Consider the following 22095-nt stretch of genomic DNA (forward strand, 5'->3'; position numbering starts at 1 on the left):
CAAATCCATCTCAGCCCAAGGCCTCAGGCCTCACCTGAGAGAAGGCAGGGACTGCCACACTGTAGGGCCTCTGCTTGAAAGTCCCCGCTGTCTGGGTGGGGAAGGCCCGGGAGGACGTGCCGTAGTCAGGAGGAGGGATGGCCAGGTCGTCCTTGTCCAGAAGGTTGCCTGTGCTGCTGCTCTTGCCTTGCTGCAGGCTGTGGGGACAAGGGACACAGCGGCTGGCCAGACAGTCCAACACACAGCCCAGTGTCCTTACTCAGCTGCCCTGGGATGCTGTTGGTAGCCAGTGACATTTTTAGGTCTTCCCCTCTAGCCTCCCTGCCCAGTTTTCCTGAACTGCGCATACAGGTACACCAGGAGGAAACTGCCAAATGCTTCCTGGTGAAGCCCAGTCACCTTTCCAAAGACAGCTAGGAGTCTTCAAGGGTCCCTCCAACCCTGCTCTAGGAGGTAGGTAGTGGAGGTGTAGCACAGTCATGATGGGCTAACAACTGCCCACATTGCACCTGCTGTTCTTCCCAGCATTCCCAGGACTCTCGGGACCCATTCCCAGAACACCTCATAACACTGCAGCATCTCACATCCTTCCACGTATAGTCTCAAACACACAGCAGGGCCTATGAAACGGCTCTGGAGGGCAGAGGAAGACCTAGAAGGCCTGCCCAGTTTGGTGCCCAGGGGTCCTGCCTAGCCAGTGTACTTACCTCATGTGCAACCTGTCACTTCCATCGCTGTCCAGGACCCGAGTGTAGGAGAAGGGAAACCAGCCCCGCCTAGAAGAAAAGTCCTAGGTGAGAGCCCAGAATCCATTCTATAGGCCCTCCATATGCATGACAGGGCAGTATGGTGGCCCCGTTGACCACTGTCAGATCCAAAGTCCTAGAAGTTCCCCAGCCTGTCCTTATCTTTCTGTGTAAGGCTAGGTGCTCATGTTCAAGGAGACCAACCAAGTGGCCGGTGCTGGATCTGCACCGAGCCCCAAGGATGAGGCAGCCCAGCCTGGTGGAGCCATGGGTCTGGGCACTTGTACCTCACCTGCCACACAGCCCACTACCATGATGGTGACAGCTGTAAGACCAGGACAGAGGCAATGAGCCTCTTGGAGGCTCCCTGCCCACTCTGCAGCTGCCACTGGGCCACAACAGAGCTCAGTTTATGCTTCGATTTGGCCAGAGCTGCTTAGTCATATGGTCAAAGACACACTCAGACAAAAACTTGCTGCTTTCCTGGGGATGCAGGCTGCCTCCAGGTGGCACTGAGACTCGGTGACGTTGCTGGAGGGAATTTGGAACTACAGGAGAGTTGGGGGACTGGGAGTCTCAGGCTGAGCTGGGTGGCCCTAAGACTTGGTGACATTGTCAAAGGTTATTCAGACCTACAGGAGAGTTTGTGGGGGAGGTGTCTCAGGTTGGTCAAGTCTGCTCTGCCACATATTATCAGGGAAACCATACACAGGCCTCCACCTTGAAAATGGCCAGGTATGCCACCATACACACACATTCAGAAAACTCTGTCCTGTGCCAAATAAGCAGCAAAGAATAATCAACCACAGAGAGACAGAAGTAGCAGCCAAGGGCTCCTGTAAAGATTAGGCTGGTGGGGAAAAGGCCAGGATATGTGTTGTGCTTGTCTTTCTTGCTCAGGTTTCCCGGTAGATGCTAGCACATCTGAGTGCCACCACCCACTTGTTTGCTAAAGTGGGCAGGCTGCTTCACACTTGCTCCCTGCAGGTGGGTGCTCACATCTTGGTCTTCTCGCTCTCGCCATAGTGCCAGCCATCACGGGCCTCAGGCACTAGCAGTGTGATGAGGTCGCCCTCCTTGAAGCTCAGCAGAGTGCTGTTGTCACCAGCAGCGTGGGAGAAAATGGCCTTGACCCGCATGCGGCCATTACGTTCTAGGCCAGCTGCCATGGAGCTCGAACGTGGCAGTGTCTTATTCTCAGCTGTTGGGACAACGGGTATGTGCATGAGAGGACTGTTCATGTCAGATGGAGCAGGGATACAGGATTAACAATAGTCATGGACCAAACACAGGCGCTGTCCCATGATCAACTGAAACTCCCTCCACCCTCTAGCCTGTCTGTCCACTACAAACAGGGTCCTGGTCTCATTCCACCATGCCACACTACCAATCAATACCCACTACATGCTCACACATGCGTAACACCCCCATGCACATATCATCCACAGATATTTGTAGACATGCACACAGGCATATGTACATATATACCATGCAGAAACACATGTTCACGTATATACCTACATACATACTCCCACAGTCATGTACACGCACACGCACTCACAAGCCTTGGTTTCTCAGCCTAGTACCCTCAGGCCCTTACTGGTGGCATAGCTGTTCTTCGGTGTCACGCTCTTGCGCACGGGGAGTGTGTTGGAGTACGAGTCGCTCAGCTTGCTTTGAGACTGCGGAGGAGACAGGGATTTGGGCTGGGCAGCCTTGCGGTCAGCCCAGGGGTTGTAGTCCTCGCTGTCCGGGCCTGCGACGCCATTCATGACAGGTACATTCTCCTGAGCAGACATCCGCTGGAGGAAGAGGCAGGGGCGTCGCTGGGAGCCACCTTGGGAGTAACCCTGCACCCACCACAGGGGCCTGCCCATTAGAGAACATGCTACCACCCTAAGCAAAGGGAACACCCCTAAGCTTTTGAAGGCCCAGGACTCACCCCCACAAATGGTGCCAGCTCAGGTGGCACTGGCAAGGGTTTGGCTCCAGGAATGGGGTCTGAGATGACCAGGTTGGACTTGGAGGCTGACAGGGCACTAGGAAGGATGGAGCCATTGCTGCTGGCTATCTGTTGCATCAGCTGGACAGCACGGTCTGGAATCTTGTTGGGGTCAGCACAGGCTTGCTGCCACAGAGGCAGCTTCTGGGCTAGCAGCTCCTTGCCCTAGAGTGGACGACACAGGACAGGAAGGGAGTCAGCAGCGGCATGAGTTCCCGCAGCGGGCGCAGGCCAGAACTGTCTCCCTGAGCACCATCACCTTGCTTACATGTGGCCTGGCCTGGCCCCATTGCTGCTCTTCATCAATGGTTCCTCAAAACTCGACAGCCACCTGTGAGGCCTTGCATCTCCAAAGGGGATACTTGCTAAAGGGCCTGGTGTGCACTTGTGTGCTAGGTCACTGAGAGAACACCAGGCACGAGATCAGACCAAAGAAGACCCTGTTCTAGCAAGTGCTTCCTCAGGGGCCTGAAGGAAACAAAGTGGATAGCTTCCACAGCCGGCCCCGGGATAGGCAGCTCCTTTGTGGGCAAAACTACACAGCATTGAGAAAAGAGCCGTCTGGCAGGTAGGGAGGAGGTTAACACTGGAGACAGGACAGAGCCGCCCAGTCATGGTCAAGCCACAAGCTGGAGATGTGCAAAGGTGGTCCCTGTCTGGAGACAGGCTCGCCATTCCTACCCACCTCTAGGGGTCAAGAGCTTGGCTTGTCTCTGGGGCACATGAAGGCCAACCCCGTGAGCACACAGGATGTACAGAGGATGAGGGAGCACAGACATGACATGAATTCTGCTTTAGGGCCTTGGGTCTGTTTGAAGAAACTCAAAAGGCCTGAATGGTCAGTACAGCTCTGCCTGGCATCTGGGTACAGGTGAGGCAGCCCCTGCCCCGCTAGCCATTACGACAAGTGGGCTTCCAGGGCTGTAGTGCTGCAGAGGGTCAAATCCTTACATCCTGAGATGGCCACACTTGCAGAACAGCATCAAGAACTACTGTGTTCAGTGTCTGCACTCAGTATAGCCAGCTGCCCACACAGGAAGGTCAGAGCTCTTCTTCTAGTCCCGACACAAAGTCTGGTTCCCACTAGAGGGCGCAGATGCCTCTGCCAGCCTCAGAGTGCTGTGCTGGCAAGTGCACCCAGTTAGTTAAACTACCAGTAGTTCTCAGAGTGGGGACTGAGGGGCACAGTAGAAGAGGAGGAGGCACAGACAGCATGTCTGTCAGGACACAGGTGCAATTCTGACCCGGCTGGGTACCTGCTTCCAGCTGGAACAGCCCAGGTAGAAAGCAGCCTCTAGGCTTTTGTTTTCTTGGTGCCCAAGGTCCTGAGGACTAAAGCAGAGGTTGTAGGTCATGTGTATACATGTGTGGGAAGGACACATGTCAGTATGTATAGTGACAATTTCTAGACCACCTTCCCTCACCAGGACATGACCAGGGTCTCTGTGGTTGGCTGGGTTGCCTAATCACATCTAAGGTCTTTGAGTGTTCTTGAATGTTCCGGGGGACACAATCTGACCCCACTTTAGCTCCTACAGATGTAGTGAATGACAGGGTTCCATTCACCCCAACATGTTTCCAGCAAGAGTCTAACATCTGTGCCTTTCCTACCCCTGGGGGTTATGTCAGCCCTTTGAATGCCCTGGGCCTCTGAACTCTGACTCCCAAGCCCAGGCCATATAATCAGGAGCTCATGGCAGACCATCCTGGAGGAGGCAGCTCCTTACAAGAACTTTCTTTGTTCAGCAAGCCTGGGCTAGGTCTTGGAATGTGACCTCCCAGGAAATGTGTGTGTGTGTGTGTGTGTGTGTGTGTGTGTGTGTGTGTCCCCTGATGGAACAGGCTGTAAGCAGGGAGAGGGAACATGGGGGTGTCTAAGAGGGGTCCTCGTTAGAATTAGTGGAAAGAGGTTGGTTTCTCAGTGGTCATGGAGGAACCAGGAATGGCTGAATACATGAGCCCAGTGCTTGATGGCACCAGAGAAAGTGGGGACAAGGAGGGACTCTGAGGACACCCATGTGACCAATCTGGGCTCAGAAGAGGCCACCTGGAGCAGTAGAGGGGAGGGACTAAGTGTCAGGGACTTGGGGGCTAGGCAGGGACCATAGATGGGAGATGTGGTGTGGGATGAGGGTGGCCAGTTCCATGTGGGACAGCCAAACTATGGCAGCTGGTAGACATTAAGCCACACAGGTCCGGATGTCTAGTGACATGGTCTGGCCTTAGAGGCTAGGAGTCGTCAGTATCACAGCTTGCAGACCCATTGGCCCAGGGGTCACCCAGGTGTTCAGATGAGCATGTAATCAGGAGAACTAACACTTCAGAGGCCAGGAGGGCTATGGGCCACTCCCTCTCAAGCCTGCCATCAGCCTAGCTAGACCTTGGCTGCAGCAGAAAAGCCAAGGGTGATTTGATTTTAGAAAGGCCCCAAACCTACCCAACTCTGAGCTCTCCTCAGCAGGCAGGCAGTTGCAGTCTCCCAAAATATCCAGCAATTTCGAATGCTGGTCTTCAAAGTGTTATGCCCTTTGACCTGGCAGTTCTTCCTCTAGAACTCTGTTCCCCAGTCTGAGGTGCACAAGGACACTTCTCTGTAGTGCCTTCCCTGGGAGCTCGGACACTCATGAACATAGTCTGGGCCCGTGCACAGCTAGTTCCCTCCTGCAAAAGGGGCCAGCTGCACTGAGCAGGCAGACTGCAGCCCACGGTGTTAGCTTACCTTGGAGTGGTAAGCAGCAGAATTCTTGGCCACAGCACACTGCTTCTCCACCAGGAAGCAGAACCTCCTGCGCTCCTCAGTGAGCGCTGTCTTGTAGCCATCAGACACATAGTTCTCCAGCTCACCTTGCTTGTTGCTGATGGCATCGATGTACTGGGGGCAGAGGGACAGGCTGGTGAGCAGAAGGCAGCTCTTGCTAGGGTTTAGTTAGGCAACATATCCAATCATCCCTGCAGGCCACTTTCAGCATGCCTGCATGCTGCCCAGGATCTTGTCTCCTGTGGAGGACCCAGGTGGAGGATCTCTGGGTTTATAAACATACACTGTGAATACATTAGCATGCACATGGAGCCAAAGATTGACACTGGTGTCTTCCTTGACCACTCTGTTTACTGAAGCAGAGTCTCTTACGGAACCTGGAGCTCCCCATTTCTACTAGTTTAGCTTGTCCTGGGGATCCTGTTTCCACCTCCCAAATGCTGGAACTCCAGGTGTATGCTACCACTTTCTCACCTGGCATTTATGTGGGTGCTAGGGATCAGAACCATGGCCCTTACACTTCTGTGGTGAGTGCTTTATCTGCTGAGCCCAACACAAACTCCCCAGCCCCCATACAAATTTTGTTTTGTTTTTTGTTTTTTGAGACAGGGTTACTCTGTGTAGTTTTGGAGCCTGTCCTGGATCTCACTCTGTAGACCAGGCTGGCCTTGAACTCACAGAGATCCTCCTGCCTCTGCCACCCAAGTGCTGGGATTAAAGGCATGCGCCACCACTGCCTGGCTACAAATGTATTTTTGAGACAGGATCTTCATGTAGCCAGGCTAGTTTTGAACTATGAAACTCAAGTATGCCTTGAATTTGAGTAATCCTTCTGTCAGCTGGGATTACAACCAATTCCAGCCTTCCTTGGGCTTCTCCTGAGAAGATGAAAGTAAGGTAGTGGTGGCAGGTCAGCCCCACCCAGGCTTCAGCTACACACAGCACAGGTGTGTCAGAGTGGAGGGCTTCTGCAACGCTCCCTCTGTCCTGGCTCCACAAAGCACATGGCAGCTTCTTAGTCTCGTGTCACCTAGAGTTTCTCTTGCCTCCGAGTCTCAGCTTGAGCAGAAGATACAGAATGGAGACACTGACAGAGAGACTCAGGTAAGCCCGTTGCTAGAGAGAGACCATGGGCACCCAGGAATGAGGAGGTGGGAAGGGGCCAGGGGAGCACATCCAAGATTATTCCATGAATACCATACCTAGGTGAGGGGAGACCTTCTTTGGGGCTGTGAGGCCCCTCATCAGAGACATACAGGTCACCGTCACTGGAATAGAGTGTGCCTTGGGTGAGGGCCCTCATAGAGCAGGAAGTGGAAAGTGACCTAGCTCTTGCCTTTTCACCTGGGTCACCTGGGTTTCAGCTGGGTGTCCAATCTGGGTGGCTTTGTAAGACCCCTTGGTCCTCTCTGGGCTCAAGAGAGATATGTGGTCAATGTGATTCCACAGAACTCGGAGAGCACTGCCCACCCCCGTCCCCATCTAGAGACTCCTGAGGTCACAGGGCTGTCTATGGCCACCAATAGCTGTCTCTTCCCAACCCCTCTTGAGCGTTCTGGGGACACATAAGCTACCCAGGAAGGTTCTTGCCAAAAAGCCCCCAAGACCTGTGCAAATCCCCAGACCAAACTACCCATTCTAAGTGTGCCAAGACAGAGGACTGGGGAATCCATAGAGCTCAGGGAAGTCAATTTTATGGAGACAAGAAGGGAGAAGCTGGCATCAGGTGACATTTAGCGGGGACAGTCTCACACTGTAAAGATAAAGAGATTTTGGGGATGGATGGACGTGCTGACACATGCCATGAAGACAGGTGTTCTGGACAGAAAGTGTAGCTCAGTGGTAGGCACTTGCATAGCACAAGAGATGCCCTGGGTTCCACCCGTAGCACCACGAAAATAAAACAAAAGGGGGATGGAGTTCAGCTGGCAGAGCGCTTGTCTTGCAGCATAAGCCTGGGCTCCATCCCAGTGCAGTGTAAAAGTGCAGTGCTGCTGCACGCCAGTGTTCCCAGCACTCCTGAAGGTCTTCTGAGCTATACAGGGAGTCCAAGGTTAACCTAGGATACCTGAGACCTTATCATTCTTCAACCAACCAACCAAAGAAAGTGCTCCTGCTGCGGAGCTGTTCACCGACTGGTTAAAATGGTGACTTGTATCAGTTATGTGTAGTTCACAATCTGAAAGAAAGCCTCAAAATAGATAGAAGCCATCCACACCAAAAGGAACTACTGGACAAAGGGCCACACTGAAGAGAGTCAGCCATAGGCAGAAAATCAGGAAAGTAACAGTTTGAGAGAAGGACTGTGATGGCCAGTGTCAGCACCCCAGGTCAGGGGCACATGTGGGCTGAAGCACACACCACCATGCCCAGCTTTCCTTGAGCTCCTCCTGAGATGGAGAAGGCACAATGGTGACAGGTCAGCCCAGGGCTTTGTCTCTGGGAGGAGTATGCCCACGCCTCTAACTTCTCTGCCGGTCCCTCTGTGACACCTGGCTGCAAGGGTATGCACCCAAGGCCTGGTAGCAGTGTGTGGAACTTGGTTCTATAGCTAAACCCTACTGTGATAATCAAACCGTCTGAATGTCAGGAAAGGCCTATTCACATACAGGTGTAGGCTGGAATTTTCTGTTACGAAACACCCGAGACACCTCTCCAGTGCACATCCTGCACCCACCCCACTAAGGCTGAACCGCACAGCCTGGAGCAGAGTGCTCAGCCAGGCTTGCTGCCCAGGAGCAGCTGTTTAAGAAGTGCTTCCTAGTGTGGCCATCTTCCAGCAGGGGGCAGGCCTGAGCTGCCAGGGTGCTCACAGCTGACTCACAGGCACCTCCGAGCTCTGACTCAGCGTGGGTGGGCGGCTGAGCCGTGGGCGACAGAGGGGGTTGGAGCAGGCTGTTCCCTTAGCATCTCCCCACACAGGGCTCAGCTGGAGGGACAGAAGAGGGGGAAGCCCAGCTGGGTGGGGGCTGGTCCTCACTGTGGCTACCAGTGCACGCACAGCTCTGCCTGACAGGAGCACACATCCCTCCAAGGTCAAGGCCTGACATGCCCGTGTCACTAAACCTACACATCTTGAGGCTTCTGCCCCTGCAGCCCCACATTAAACTCCAGCCCCCTCCCCTGGCAGGACCAGCGTGAGTGGTCCTCTCAAGGGGCAGCAGGGCCCAGCCACAGGTCTGCCAGGTGGGACTCTCTTGTAAAGAGAGAAGTCAGAGTACCAGGTGAGAGAGACTTTCCAGCCTGACTGGGCTCCGCTGTTGTGATGGCGGGGCCAGTTCTCTCTGATCCTCCTCTCTCTCCTCCACAGCGCCAAGTACTTTTCCTCTGGTTATGCAACATGCGCCTACCAGGGCTTCCTGCTCCCTGAACCTCCCCTGCACTCCAGGGTCCTCTGGGAAGCAGGGGTGGGGCATTCAGGCTTGTTGCCCCCAGAGGAGCTGTGCTGGGAGGACCCCAGGGAGCTTTGGAGGAGGCTCAGCCAGGCTGTGAGCTCCTTCCTGGGCTTTAGGAAAGGCTGGTGAGACGAGACCAGGCACACTCAGGGGTCAGGGAGGAGCGCACCTGCCAGTCATCACAGGGCAACACTCAAGTGAGCCTCCTGGCTCTCACTCATTCCGTCCCAGGCCAGCGATTGTCTGGGACTAGGGCACTCTGGCCTTCAGGCTCAACTAGGCTGTAAGTAGTTTCTAAGACCTGATTTCTAAGACCTTGGGCACAGGGATAATGGACACGGACACACACACGCACACACAGACACACACACACAGACACAGACACACACACACACACCTCAGCTTGGTGGCCAGCTTAAGAATGCCCAAGATTCTTGAGGCTAGGGTGGATCCTGGGGCCACTGTTCTCTTCCAGAGACTTCTCAAGGACAAGAGTAGCCAGAAGGGCTCAGCAGCAGAGTGCCAGTGGTAATCTGCATTGTTTCATTATCTAGGGGACTTCAGAAAAGAGGCTCCACTTGGAACTGTCACCTAGGACAGCAGTATAAACCAGGCCACAAGGCCCTCTGGGTCTCCTTGCCCCGAGAACAGCACCTTCCAAACCGAGGCCTGAAGCCAGCCCACCACTGGTGGTTTCTGGGTTTGTAGGCTGCACACTCCCTTTACTCAAGCTTTCGGCTCCCCGGAGTGCAGGGTATGGGGCCCGGCCTCATTAGCAGGCCTGGCAGCCTGTGAGTTAGGAGGGCATGGTGTTTTATTTTTAAGATTTCCACTTACTTATATACCCCTAGGAATAAAAGTAACCTCACAGGTCATGCCTGGGCACCTAGGGGTGGTTCAAGGAAAGGGAGAAGTGGCCTCAGAGCGGTACACTTCAGGGACTGTTAAGAATTCCCAGCTGGGAGGCAGGGAAGAGCCCTGGACCACACGCCCATCTGGGCTGACATCATCCGCTCCAGTCAGACCTGGGGGAAGGCAAGCTTCAGCCTTGGTCCTAAGGCATCGGGCAGCAGCACAGCGAGGCCTGCCAGTGACACGTGGCTGCCACTTCTGTCTAGGAATAACCACCGACTTCCCTGACCTCCTTTTCCAGGCCACTGACTCCTCACAGACAGACCACAATTTTGCCAGGAAGATCCTGGAAATCTGGGCCAAGTGAAGTGTCCCCTTGCAAGGAAGACAGCAGAGGACAGGGACAGGTGGCGGCTGGCCATCAGGTCTCCAAGCCCCTCCATCAGTCGAGTGGACAGGGCACTCCGGAGTGGTGGAACACCCACACTTTCTGGAGAGCACAGAGCACAGACCACAACCCGAGCCTGCACTACCAATGACTTGGCACTGGGCCATTTAAAATGGCATTAAGCCTGTCCCCACAGCGGCCAGGTTCCCGCTGTCCCCACCCGCCCCACGTTGCCTCACAGCTCCTTGCTTAGCTGGGTGCTATGGAGACAGCACTATAGAAACGCCCAACTGAAAGCATTTAAGACCCACAGAAAAACGCTCCCACTTAGTCACCCCAGCAGAACAGCCCTGTAATCTGAGAAGACAGAAGTGACTGGAAAGTGTGTCTCCTCTGCTCCAGAGCCAGCCAGTGACTCAGAGGGGGGAAGAATGTTCTAGAAAAATCTGAAGCTGCTGTGGTTCACCCTACCCAATGACCACTGAGCTTTCCCACAACTGTCAACCCCCTGGACTGCCCACGGTCCCCACAGCTCATGAATGAGCTCGTGAGGCCTGGTCCCACTGTTACCACTGGGGGCCGTGACTCCCAAGGAGACAACTCAGAACCCCTGGGCTGTGCTGGGTAGGAGGGAACAGCAAGCACCTGACACTCCATGTTGTCTAAAGTCACGAGACCAGAAACCAAGGAAAAGCCTCCCCAGTATGACGGGCCTGGCACCCAGGGCAGGGCATGGAGCCAGCAGATGTTGACCATGGGTAGACAGGGTTGGGGCTATCTTGCCACAACTGGTAGATGGCAAGACTAGCTATTCTAATGGTTTCTAGCACATTACCTTTTGGGGACGTTTTAGTCCATGACAAAATTAATGTGTTAGAAACTCAACTTTCAAACCTGTCTGCCAATGGAGCCAAGTGGCACAGGCCAGTCAAGGCTGACCCAGGGAGGCCCCAAGAGATAGGGTGCTTATGGGGCGGTCCCCAGGACAGCTTTATAAAGACAGGACGGGGCAGCCTTCCTCATCTGACCCTGTGATGCTACAGTGTGAGGCCCCACTGGGTGCCAGGCCTGCACTTGGTTGTCTCTGGGAGCCAGAGCTGAACAGAACTTCCGTGCTGTCTGATGGAGTGAGGGCACATCACCTGGACCACATCACACTGCAGGCGGGCCAGCCTCTGCTATTATGCTCTGTGAAGATCTCAGCTATGGTTATTTGATCTTGGCCTTGTTAATTATACAGCCTTAAATAGAACGGGTTGTTCCCTTCTCTCAGGCCCCTAGAACAGACAAACCCCACAAAGGGACACAAGTGAAAACCGCAGAGGTGCCAAGCCCCTGTGTCACGGTGAACAGACACCCAGTCACCCAGACCCAGGGATCCCTGTGAGGGTGCTGTGGACACTCCCTCCCCACCCTCTGAGGCAGGCACCCACCTAGGACATTGACCAGTTCCCTCTTTTTACACAGCTAGTCTGCACCTGCTCACCTTCTTATGTCATCTCAGAGAGGAACGAGGACAGCTGGCCTGAACAGGGAGGCTGGCGTGCTCTCTACCAGCAGTAGAACCCTGTGCTCACAGCGGGTCAGATCCATCTCAGGGTGATCTTGAGTGGGGTTGGGCCTGCCCACCCACTTCCAGCTGCTCTTCTCTGGGCTCTTACATGGTCTTTGGGGCTTCAGCACAAAGCTGCATCCCAGCTGCCTCTCCCTCAGAGTGAGCACAAGCGTAAGGAAAGACAAACTGCTCCCCCAAGCCTAGCACACACCTAAGGGCACCGCATTAGCAGACCCTCTGCCCCACAGGCTCCTAAGCCTTTCCCCACACTCTTCTGGGGGGTGAGGGCCGGTTAAGCAGGGGATGGCAAGTCACAGAGCAGGAAGAGCAAAGGCAGCACCACGTTCTCAGAGGCCGTCATTTGTGCCTGTCTTGTTCTGACAAGAGCTAGGTTGGGGGAGGAGTCAAATGGGACAAAACCAAAAGGAATCCAGGCCCAAACAAAAACCCAGCTCTGCCCAGGGTGCGGGGTAAGGGCTGCCCATGAGTGACATGGTGGAAAGGGAGACACCACCATATCCACTCAGTCTTTTTATTGGGAGTCCCTGGGACACAAACTGGTTGGGCGACTGACTATTAGAATTACCTGAGGCTTTGAGGCTATTGGGCCAGCATGACCACTCACATCCACCTCATCCCTGGAGGAGGGGAGGGAGGATATGGGCTGGATAAAAGGGAGCCAGGCACCTCTCATATTCTGGGGCTGCTCTCCCCCTTACCTGGGGGGGGGGCTGAGTCACAGGTCCCCCTCCCTTGCCTTGAGAGGAGGGCAAGAATCCCAAAGAGATGGCCACATCCCTCAGTTTCTGAGCTGAGGACAGAGGCCACACCCCAGGATACATGGCATGTCCACTGTTGGGGGGGGGAGGACATGACACCTTTTCCTACCTCACGTGTGCAGGCGCTTCTTGACGCCTGGTGGCAACCCTGTGGTGACAGACTGTGTTGGAGGGAAGGGCCATGTCAGGGCAATACCCTTAGGCCATGAGAGATGGCTCTCAGAACTTCCCCTATTCTTGTAAAACTCCCCGTCCCAGTTAGTGCCCCCAATGCTTCTAAGCTCCCATTATCTGACCTATAATTAAAATTAGTTTTCTCCGGCACTCTCTACATGCAAGCTCGGTTCTGAGCAGTTCTGAACCAGGCAGCTCTCACCTGCAAACCTGGACACTGTGTTGGGGTCCCCGCTTCCCCAGTCTGGCAACCTCACATCTCCCTAGCCCTGGGCAGTTCAGTGACCACCCTCTGGTAAACAGCCCGTCCTTAGTCCAGCTTGGGGCAAAGGTCTGGCCACTGTCCTAAGTGGTCCAGCCTCGCTAGAGCCCAGAAGGGAGGCTATGAGAGAGGTCAGCACTCCTGAAGGCTGGGGCCCGTCACCATGAGCTCCACAGGCTCAGCTTCCTGATGTTCAGTAGCCTCAGGCTCGCTCAGTGAGTTCCTATTCCCAAGAACTCTAAGAACCCCTGCACATGCGGCTGAGGAGTGTTCTACTGTGTCAGGCACCAACCACACCAGGGACCCTGTTGGTAGATCAGTGGAACCAGGTCTTGAGATATACTGTTCGCTTCTCAGGGGCAGGGAAGGAGACCACACTCAACAAGCAAGCTAAGGCCAACAATGTACATATTATGGTAGCCAAATACATGCACCTCCTTCTCCAACAGTGGCTGTTGTTAGGCCCCAGGCTTTGGTGAGACTCATGCATCCCAAGCTGGGCCTCTGTGCCTGTCCCAGGATGTCCTCCTCATAGGAGATGTCCACAATGGCCTACATTTGACTTTCTGAACCCTAGGCTTACCATGGTCTGACCCTGCTTGGCTCTGGCCAAGCCAGTGAGAGGCATACAGAGTGAAGAAACCTCAGATATACAAAAGGGCATCTCAAGGGAGCAGGGAAGCCCTCTCTAGGCTGGAGCAACTAGGTGAACTGAGGCACTGAGTCAAGACCTCTGTTCCTATGATACTTATGCCCTTAAGACACACTCAGGCCATCGTAGGGCATGGGGTCAATTCCCACTATTGGCAGTCAAGTCCCTACCTTCCTGGTTAACTTAAGTAGTAGTTCTAGGAGCCCGAAAAGACTATAATCCTGTCCTCACCCAAGTAACAGAATGTGGGCACCTCTGCTAATGTTGCCAGTGGACATAACATTACAAGAGCCAGTGAAGACCTCTGAGCCCCTAGCTGACTAGGGGCTATGGACTCAGCTACAAGACCCACCTGCAGACCAGCTTGGAAGGAGTTAAAAAATAGGAAACTATGGGAAGCAAAGGATCTTTCTCTAGTAACTAACACCTTGCCAAAGTCTTTAGATCCACAACAACCCCGTGAGGCCAACCTGGAGTGATGAGGCCTGAGCAGGGATGGGGCCACTGTGGAGGGTCTAGACCTTGCAGAGGAGAGGGGTTCAGCTCAGCTCACATGCTCAGGCATTTCCTTCCCTTGAAGGGAAAGATGCTGCCATTCTGAAGGGCCCCAGGTCCCTGCTTTGCTGCCGGCAGCCACACCCTATGCATAGGTTAGATGGGATCCCTGGCCAAGTTTGCAAAGGCTCTGGGAGCCTGTAGGACCTGTCCCAGGGATAAGGGTTCTTGAGTAGCCTGATTGGTTTAGCAAGGCTGACAAGCTACTCTAATATGGTAGCCAGTGTGCCTTCACCCAGCTCAGAGGAACCAGGGCAGCCATACACCAATACTCTCTACCCTCAAAGATGTCAGGTGAGAGACTCCAAGAACATCCCTGCCTATCTGCTTGGGCATCAGAAATACTGTCTCTGGTGCTCCCTTGCTAACCTCAGGAAACAGTCAGGGATGGTGGTATCACAGGCCTGCACACAGCTGGATGAAGCAGAAGAATCCAAGTTCAAGACCTGTCTGAGTTGCAGAGTGAGTTTAAGGTTAGCTTGGACAACTTAGGCAAGGCCCCCAAAAGAACTGTCTATAGATATAAATGTATAGATAGATAGACATAGCTTGGAGGTAGAGCACTTGCCTAGCATACATAAGGCCCTAGGTTCGATCTCTAACACCCTACCCCCAACACACAGCCTGCCAACAACAGCAACAACTCGTAGATCCAACCTGACACAACTGGGTAAGTATAGACTATCCACTGAGGGACCAGAGAAACACAGGACGTGGATCTTCCCCAGAGGAACATACAGATACGAAACATTTTGCTTGCTAAGGGTCAAAGTGCTGTTTGCCACAGAGAGGCAAGGAAGAGGAGGTTTGGAGAGGCGGGAAGGAGAAGGGTCCAGGAAGAGAGCAGCACATTTACACTGGGGGTGGAGGGTGGTAGTGGAGTAAGGCCCTTCTTGTCCATGTTCAGGGGGTGATAGTGGAGTAGGGTCCTTCTTGTCCATGTTCAGAGGGAAAAGACAGGACAGATAAAAGCCTCACCAATAGGGAGCTTCAGAGAGGACCTGGAGGCTGTGCCCAGGAGAGGACAGGCCAGCTCAGTGCCGCCTGTGGCCTTAAGAAAGGCAAAGAGCTAATTCTTGAGCAAAGAGGCAGCTGAGTAAGAGCCCTGGGCTTGGGCAGAGAAGGACCTGTCAGAACTATGTACTCATGCTCTAGGACAGGCCAAAGGGAGCCCTGGATAAGGCTGACCATCAAAATCAGAACTAGGTTGGCATGAGACATCCCCAAGCCTGGGGTGCCATCACGGCACTTGCTTGTGCCACCTCCATCTGCTTGCACCGGACTCTCCGGGCAGCACTCACCCAGAGGCCACCTTCTGATCACCTGGAGCCCAGTGCCGTGCTCTCTCTCAGTCTCAGTCAACTCAGGTCGGGCAAGCACCACTGGCCACAATGTCACTACCCGTTCCCAGGGCACCAGCATCTGCTCCGACCTGTAAGGACACCTACTAAAGGGCACAAACACCCTCATCCTGTCGGAGCTAAACTGTTACACTCAATCATGGGAGCCTGAGCGGCAGGTGGCTGAATTTGGGGTTACTTGTGTTTTATTGAGATACCTTCATACAATCAGGATGACCTACCACAGCAGCTTCAGTTCTACTGCCAAACACTCTGTACCTACAGCATCCTCACAGGCAGCAGGAGCCATGCTTCATATGTGTGAAAAGGAGTGAGGAACTCAGGATCAACAAAATGGAAAACCATGGAAGACCTTGAAAGCATGCTCAGTGCAAACAGTCACAAAGACACAGGGTGTGACTCAGGGGTTAGGAGGCGAAGAGCCTCACCTTGCTCCAAACCATGAAGCCCACAAGTGCTGAAGCAGGGCAAGATATCCAAGCCTCTTCCACATTAGCCTGTCAGGTCAAACCAGGACCCACTGAGGAGGCGGCCACTAGAACCTCATGGGAAGCAGGGACCCAGAAAGTTCTGGGCAGCCCCTGAAGGGCTGGAGTAAACAACGGGCAGCAGTCTGTGAGAAAAGGCCTTCCCAGTGCCATACAGAAGACGAGAGTTATAACCACAGGCAGCTAAGGGGAGCAAGTTCTACCCTTGGTTCCAGGGCCAGTGGCAGGGACTGGAGTGAGTGGGACAGGACTTTTCTCAACGGTTGACAATAGGGGTGGGGAAGGGGCAGGCCTGAGAGAAAGAGAAGGAAAGCAAAGTGAAAAGGGGAGAGGATCCCGCTGAGCCACACCTGAATAAGATGAAGACGGAGCCTGTGGCTTTGGCCTTCACCCCGGCTCTGCCCTTTCCTGAGCCCTAGGATGCCCTCAGCTAGCCCTAGTCATAGCACAGTCTTAGACGGAGACTCACAGGGCGACTCTCAGTGACCCTGCCACAGCGCGGGGCCAGCTAATAAAGGATAGGCCTGGGACTGAGGAGAAAAGAGATTGACCACCCTTGTAAAGGCCAGCCGTTCAACCATGGATAGGAAGGAAAATACTGATTTGCTGTGAGAGAATGACAAATTCATGCTCAACATGGACAGACCTTGAAAACATGCTCTGTGCAAGAAGCCAGACTCAAAGTCACACGGTGTGACTCAGTCACAGCTGATGTCTAGAACATGGAGATCTACAGAGACAGAAAGCAGGTAGGTGTTCCTGAGTGGGGAGAGTAGGTAGATGATGGGGGTGGGGGTAGGGGCAGATGGGGGTGAAGGCTGCTGGATATGGGTTCTTTTTAGGTTGGTAAACTGCTGCCGATTGGTGCAATGGTTGTACAGCTCTACAAATATACTAAAACCCACTGTATTGTAGGTTTTAAGTGTATTCCATAGTGTATAATGTCTAAATAAGACTGTCACCGGGGGAAAAACAAGATGAACCAGACCCCATCACTGGGCTGCTGAACCAGTGCCCAGAAGGTTCCCTCCAGGCTGTGTACTCACACATGGAAATCCCTCCAGCGTAGCCCACACCGGCCCTGAAGAGCCTACTCCCCTCCCAGGCAGCAGGGTGACGTCTGCTGGCCATCTCTTCTGAGAGAAGAATGACAGAAGGCACAGCAGTGGACCCTGTGATGTGTAGTTGTTCCTCAATCCTGCAGTTCACCTGAGAAATCTGTCCAAGAACAACTCTAGATGACTTACAGCCTCCCCTGGGTGACAGCCTCAGCCTGTACATGTCCTTGGAGGCAGCCCTGGTCACAGATGGTCATTAAAAATACTAAAGTATTTTTATAAAGCAGGCAGTGGTGGCACACGCATTTAATCCCAGTACTCAGGAGGCAGAGACAGGCAGATTTCTGAGTTCAAGGCTAGCCTGGTCTACAAAAGAGTTCCATGACAGCCAGGGCTACACAGAGAAACCATGTCTTGAAAAACAAACAAACAAACAAACAAACAAAAATACTAAAGTAGGTTGGGAGCCATACTAGTTGTTAAAGTGTTTGCCTTGCAAGTATGAAGACCTGAGTATGGGCCCCAGAATCCACATTAAAAAAAAAACAAAACAAAAAACCTAGGTGTGGTGGTCTGCACTTATAATTCCAGCACTGGGCTTGAAGCAGAGACGGGGGATCCCTGGGGCTCGCAGGCCAGTCAGCCTAACCTACTTGGCAAGTTCCAAGTCAGCCAGACTCTCAGAAAGAAGGTAAAAAGAACCTAAGAAAGAATGACCTAAAGTTGTCCTCTGACCTCTACGTACACATGCACAATATGTATGTGTCTGCACACACATGCACCTTCACACACACAAACATGCATGTAGGTGATCAAAACAAAGACCCTGGACTCAGAAAAATGTACCTGAAGTGGGGAAGGCACGCCACTGCAAGAGCGTACATGGGATAGCATGGCAGGGGTGCAGGGACCTTAAGCTTCCTGCTATTGCAACCTCTGCACACGAAGAGTGCTGTCTGGGTCTGCTCTCTCGTTTAGGGCAGATGGACTCATGGCAGGATCCCCCACTGGCCTGTGAAATCCCCCTTCAGGCCTGCATGTGCTTAGAGACAACTCTCCTAGGCTGCCTTGGAGCTGCTGACTTGCTCTGACACCATGATCAAGGAAGAAGTACAGCTTGGCGTTCTCGGCCCTCCCCACTCTCCTGGGCCCAGGAGGGAAGTCAGAGGCATCATGGGCACAAGAGGAACATCACATGCCTTGGGTGATGGGTGCTGTCTCATGCTACAGATAAAAAGTGGGGACCCCGGCTGGGTGGTGGTGGCGCACGCCTTTAATCTCAGCACTCGGGAGGCAGAGCCAGGTGGATCTCTGTGAGTTCGAGGCCAGCCTGGTCTACAAAGCGAGATCTAGGACAGGCACCAAAACTACACAGAGAGACCCTGTCTCAAAAAAAGAAAAAAAGACCCAGGCCTAGGAGCCGCACCTTGTCCTCTCCAGGCCCTGTGACTGTATTTCCCGGTGCCTCCTCTACAAACACTGGGTGTCCTGTTGTATACCTTTTTAATCTGTGCAACTAGGGCTGCAAGAGTAGGTGCGGGGTTTCTTGGACTGCTCAGTATCAGGACTGTGGTTCTGACGTAAGTGTTAGTCTGACCACAACATCCTAAACCTGATTGGCACGCAGCACCTGCCGTGCTGGTGGAACAGTAGAGAAAATGGCAATGAAGCCGGCCCTTGGAAGCCTCCAGGGCCATCTGCCACAGATGACCTTGACTGGTCAGCCTGGGATGGGCGATCGCAGATTGATTACAATAGCAGTCTGGGGTATGGCTCATGGGCAAGAATCCAGAGGGATCAGGGGTGGGCTCAGCCGGAGCCTCTGTTTGGCAGCTGAGAACCTTCCTGGCATCTTTGCTAAGTTAACCATCCCTCCACTCGAGGACTTGGGAAGTCACTCCAGAAACCCAGCTCTGCCCTGCCACAACTGGGGGCTCCCCTCCCTTGACAGACACATAGTAAACTCATGGGCAGATGGGGAGGCTTTTCCTTGCTAAGAAAGGGGCATGAAGTCACAACAGCTCCTGTGCAGGCAGCCGCGGCCTACCTGCAGCTCCTTGTCCGAGTACTTCTGAGGGTTCTTGCTCCCTTGGCTCTTCTTGCGTAGCTTCTTCAGTTCAGCCTGACACTTGTCCAGGGCGTCACCTTTGCTCCTCTGTTCTGTTTGGTATTTCTTCAGTGCAGCCTGGGGAGCCATGATACAACCATGGAGGCCCGTGAGCCTCACAGGCAGCTTGGTGCTCCCTCCTCAGTCGTCCCCGCTCCCTAGCCACAGCAGATTCCAGCTGGCCAGAGTGAGGCAGGGGGTCACAGCTGCAGACCTCCTCCTTGTCTTCCTCTGGCAGATCCCCAGTCTCCAAGACCAAAATTAGACCTAAGAAGGCGCCTGTCCTTCCCTGCTCGGATAGCAGGTGCAAAGCCATAACTCATGTGGTGAATACTACAGTAGCCTTGGCTAACAGGCAAGGACAGTGAGGCATGGACAAGGCTCTCGTGTGGGTTCTACCGTACAATCCAAGTCATCAGCTATATGACAAGTGGCTGAGAGGCAGGGACGCTGCACCTGAACACCACATGCAATGGGCTCTTCTCTAGGCCACTAGGGTGCGAGTCCAGAGGGAAAATAAACTCAGGCCTAGGGGACAGATGTGCAGGCAGCCCAGCTGGGCACCGGTGGCCCAGCAGGGATGGCACAGGGTGTACTTACACTCAGATACCTGGAGTCCAGCTCGACCTTCTGTTCCAGCTGTGTGAGCAGCTCATTGTGAAAAGACTTCAGCTGGACGCAGGGAGGAGACAGACCATTAGGCAGTTGTGAGGCATGGTGCAGGAGATGGAGCAGAGCCAGCCTGGACAAGGTACCACGGAAGGAGAACCCTCCGGGCCATACAGGCCCCATGGAGCTAGGAGGCTCCTAAAGGTGAGGACTAGACAGAAGCTTTTCAAAGCCTTGACATCCCATTTCCACTAGCCTCCCTCTGCTGGATCATTCAAGCAAGGGTTGAAGAAACCGGACCTGAGTCTAGAGAAAAATTTGACTTTGCCGCCCATCAGCAGCAAGAACTGGGACCTGGCTGGGGCTATCATCAAGGCACAGGTGACTCTTCCATGGAGTCAACTCTACTGACCCATTACAGGTCCCTGTGGCCAACTGAGCATGAGACCCTGGTTTCCTTTCTTTTCCCAGGAGGCTGAGACCCAGTCATCTTCCTGTAACCCGTGTGACCAGACTACACGGTTATGGAAGTCCCAATGGACACACGGATAAAGCACATAGCCAGTCCTCTTCAGCTGACACCTGATTTCCCTGCTCACACATGTATGTTCCTTGAACCCAAGGAGGAGGTCCCAGAGGCCACACTCACCATCTCCTCCAGCTGGTTCTGGATCTGCCGGTGGACTTCAGCCATCTGGAAGAGGACATCCCCTGGAGAAAAGAAAGTGGGTTAGGTATTTCCAATCACTGAGCCTATACCAGGATTAAACAGTAGATACCACAGAAGTTCTGTGACTCTAGAGGAGCTTCTGGGAAACAAAGCAGGTGTGAGGGGAAGAAGAAAGAGAAAAGTCTGAAGTGATGAGGGTTAGAATCTGAATTAGAGTACCTGGCATCCTTGGAGGGAGCTCAAATGTCCACTCTGAAGCATGTGTTAGGATAAAGACATGGGACAGAAGAACCTGTGTAGACAGGCTTTTACCTGGGTACAGTACAAATAGGCACCTACACAGACCTCACACTCATTCACACACCAATCAGCCACTGATGGACTGAGCCCTACACCAGGGCAGACACACCTCCCTGTGCAAGGCACAGGGAACCACCCTCTCTGACCCAAGACCTCATTGCCAGTTCCCATGAGAAAATAAGCAAAAGGCTGAATGTCATTCTGGGCCCTGGGTCCTCACCTGGCGCTAGCCTGGCAGGACAAAGTGGCCTCAGAACCACTTGTCCTGGCAGAGCATGCCAGTGACTCTGGAGTCAGCAGAGCTGGTGGGCCCAGAAGGTGGACTGCTGCTGTGGACCAGCTTAGCAGGAGGCCTAGGTTCACATGCCACAGAGCACTGGGCATAGCCATGACTCCGTAAGCATTTCCTCAGGACATCAACACTCCAGGGACACTGATGTGCCTTAGCCTACCTGTGAAGGGTAGACCGAGACAACAGAGGTTGTCAGCTCAGCAGTCAACACCATCCAGGACTTTTCCAGCTTGGACGTCCTAGCTCATACCCACTTGCCTGTGGCACACACTCCAGGATGGACTAATGTCTGGGTTTGCCCAATGTTGGGCTGAGCTGAGCCCCAACAGTCTGCAGGATCATCACTAAGCTGTCATATACCCACCTCCTGCTTTTGACAAGGATACAACAGAAAGGAAGTAGGAAGGAGGAGCCTTGAAGACCAAGGGCCAGGCATACTTTCTTTTAAGCCCAGCAATGATCAAATCAAATCCCAGCACCTATCTCTCACTCCATACCTACAGATGAGGGCTCCAGGTCAGGCAAGCAGCCCCAAGGGTCTTGGCGAGGTGCCCTGTATACTTGACCATCATATACCTCCTGTTGTCAACTGAGCATGAGCTCCCAGCTCCTGTTCTTTGTTCAGGGGCCTGAGACCCCCAGGTCATGCTCAGAGTCTCATGCTCAGTGGCCACAGGGGACATGTAATGGGGTCAGGTACACAATGCCCCTAACCAAGACCAACAAGGCTGCCTGCCCTCTCTGCCACAGGCCCATCTCACCTGTAGAGCAAACTCTCCCATTTCCTCATGTGTAGAGAAACCAAGCAGTCTGGCTCCACTTGCCTGATTGACAACTATCTGGTAAGTCCTTTTGGGGGAGTCTGGGACACTGGCTAGGTGCTATGGACATAAACAGAGAAGGAGAGCCTATGCCTTTGCCTGGAGGCTAGAGTATGTGCTACTAAGCTGCACCCCTGAGTCCTTCCAGAGGCAGGACTTTTCTCTCCAGGAGTCCCTCTTCTGGCACCCACTATCGCCAGCTGGAAACCGGAAGAAATCCTCTGACAACAGAGGCCATAGCTGCAGGGTATCTTCCTCTAGCACATCAGCT

At 53.7% G+C, this 22095-nt stretch overlaps 1 protein-coding gene across 6 annotated transcripts in view; it reads right to left on the minus strand.

Annotated features, from left to right (window-relative positions):
* Positions 1-22095, minus strand: part of Baiap2 (BAR/IMD domain containing adaptor protein 2) — a 70443-nt gene that overhangs the window by 8140 nt on the left and 40208 nt on the right. For 4 of the 6 annotated variants that reach the window (XR_008222472.1, XM_052758385.1, XM_052758387.1 and 1 more), the window contains exons 4-12: positions 20391-20452; positions 19733-19804; positions 19073-19210; positions 5468-5620; positions 2689-2913; positions 2347-2548; positions 1746-1947; positions 708-776; positions 35-197 (exon numbers count right to left, since the gene is read on the minus strand). Coding sequence is in view for 5 of the 6 variants with exons in the window: in XM_052758385.1 (XP_052614345.1) it covers positions 35-197; positions 708-776; positions 1746-1947; positions 2347-2548; positions 2689-2913; positions 5468-5620; positions 19073-19210; positions 19733-19804; positions 20391-20452 (1286 nt within the window). In the remaining variant the exon portion in view is untranslated. The remainder of the gene's footprint in view (positions 1-34; positions 198-707; positions 777-1745; positions 1948-2346; positions 2549-2688; positions 2914-5467; positions 5621-19072; positions 19211-19732; positions 19805-20390; positions 20453-22095) is intronic. The other 2 variants (XM_052758388.1, XM_052758389.1) reach the window with 1 other exon arrangement.

Source organism: Peromyscus californicus, unplaced genomic scaffold (assembly GCF_007827085.1).
Source record: "Peromyscus californicus insignis strain IS unplaced genomic scaffold, ASM782708v3 Scaffold_3__1_contigs__length_106647218, whole genome shotgun sequence".
Taxonomy (NCBI): Eukaryota; Metazoa; Chordata; class Mammalia; order Rodentia; family Cricetidae; genus Peromyscus; species Peromyscus californicus.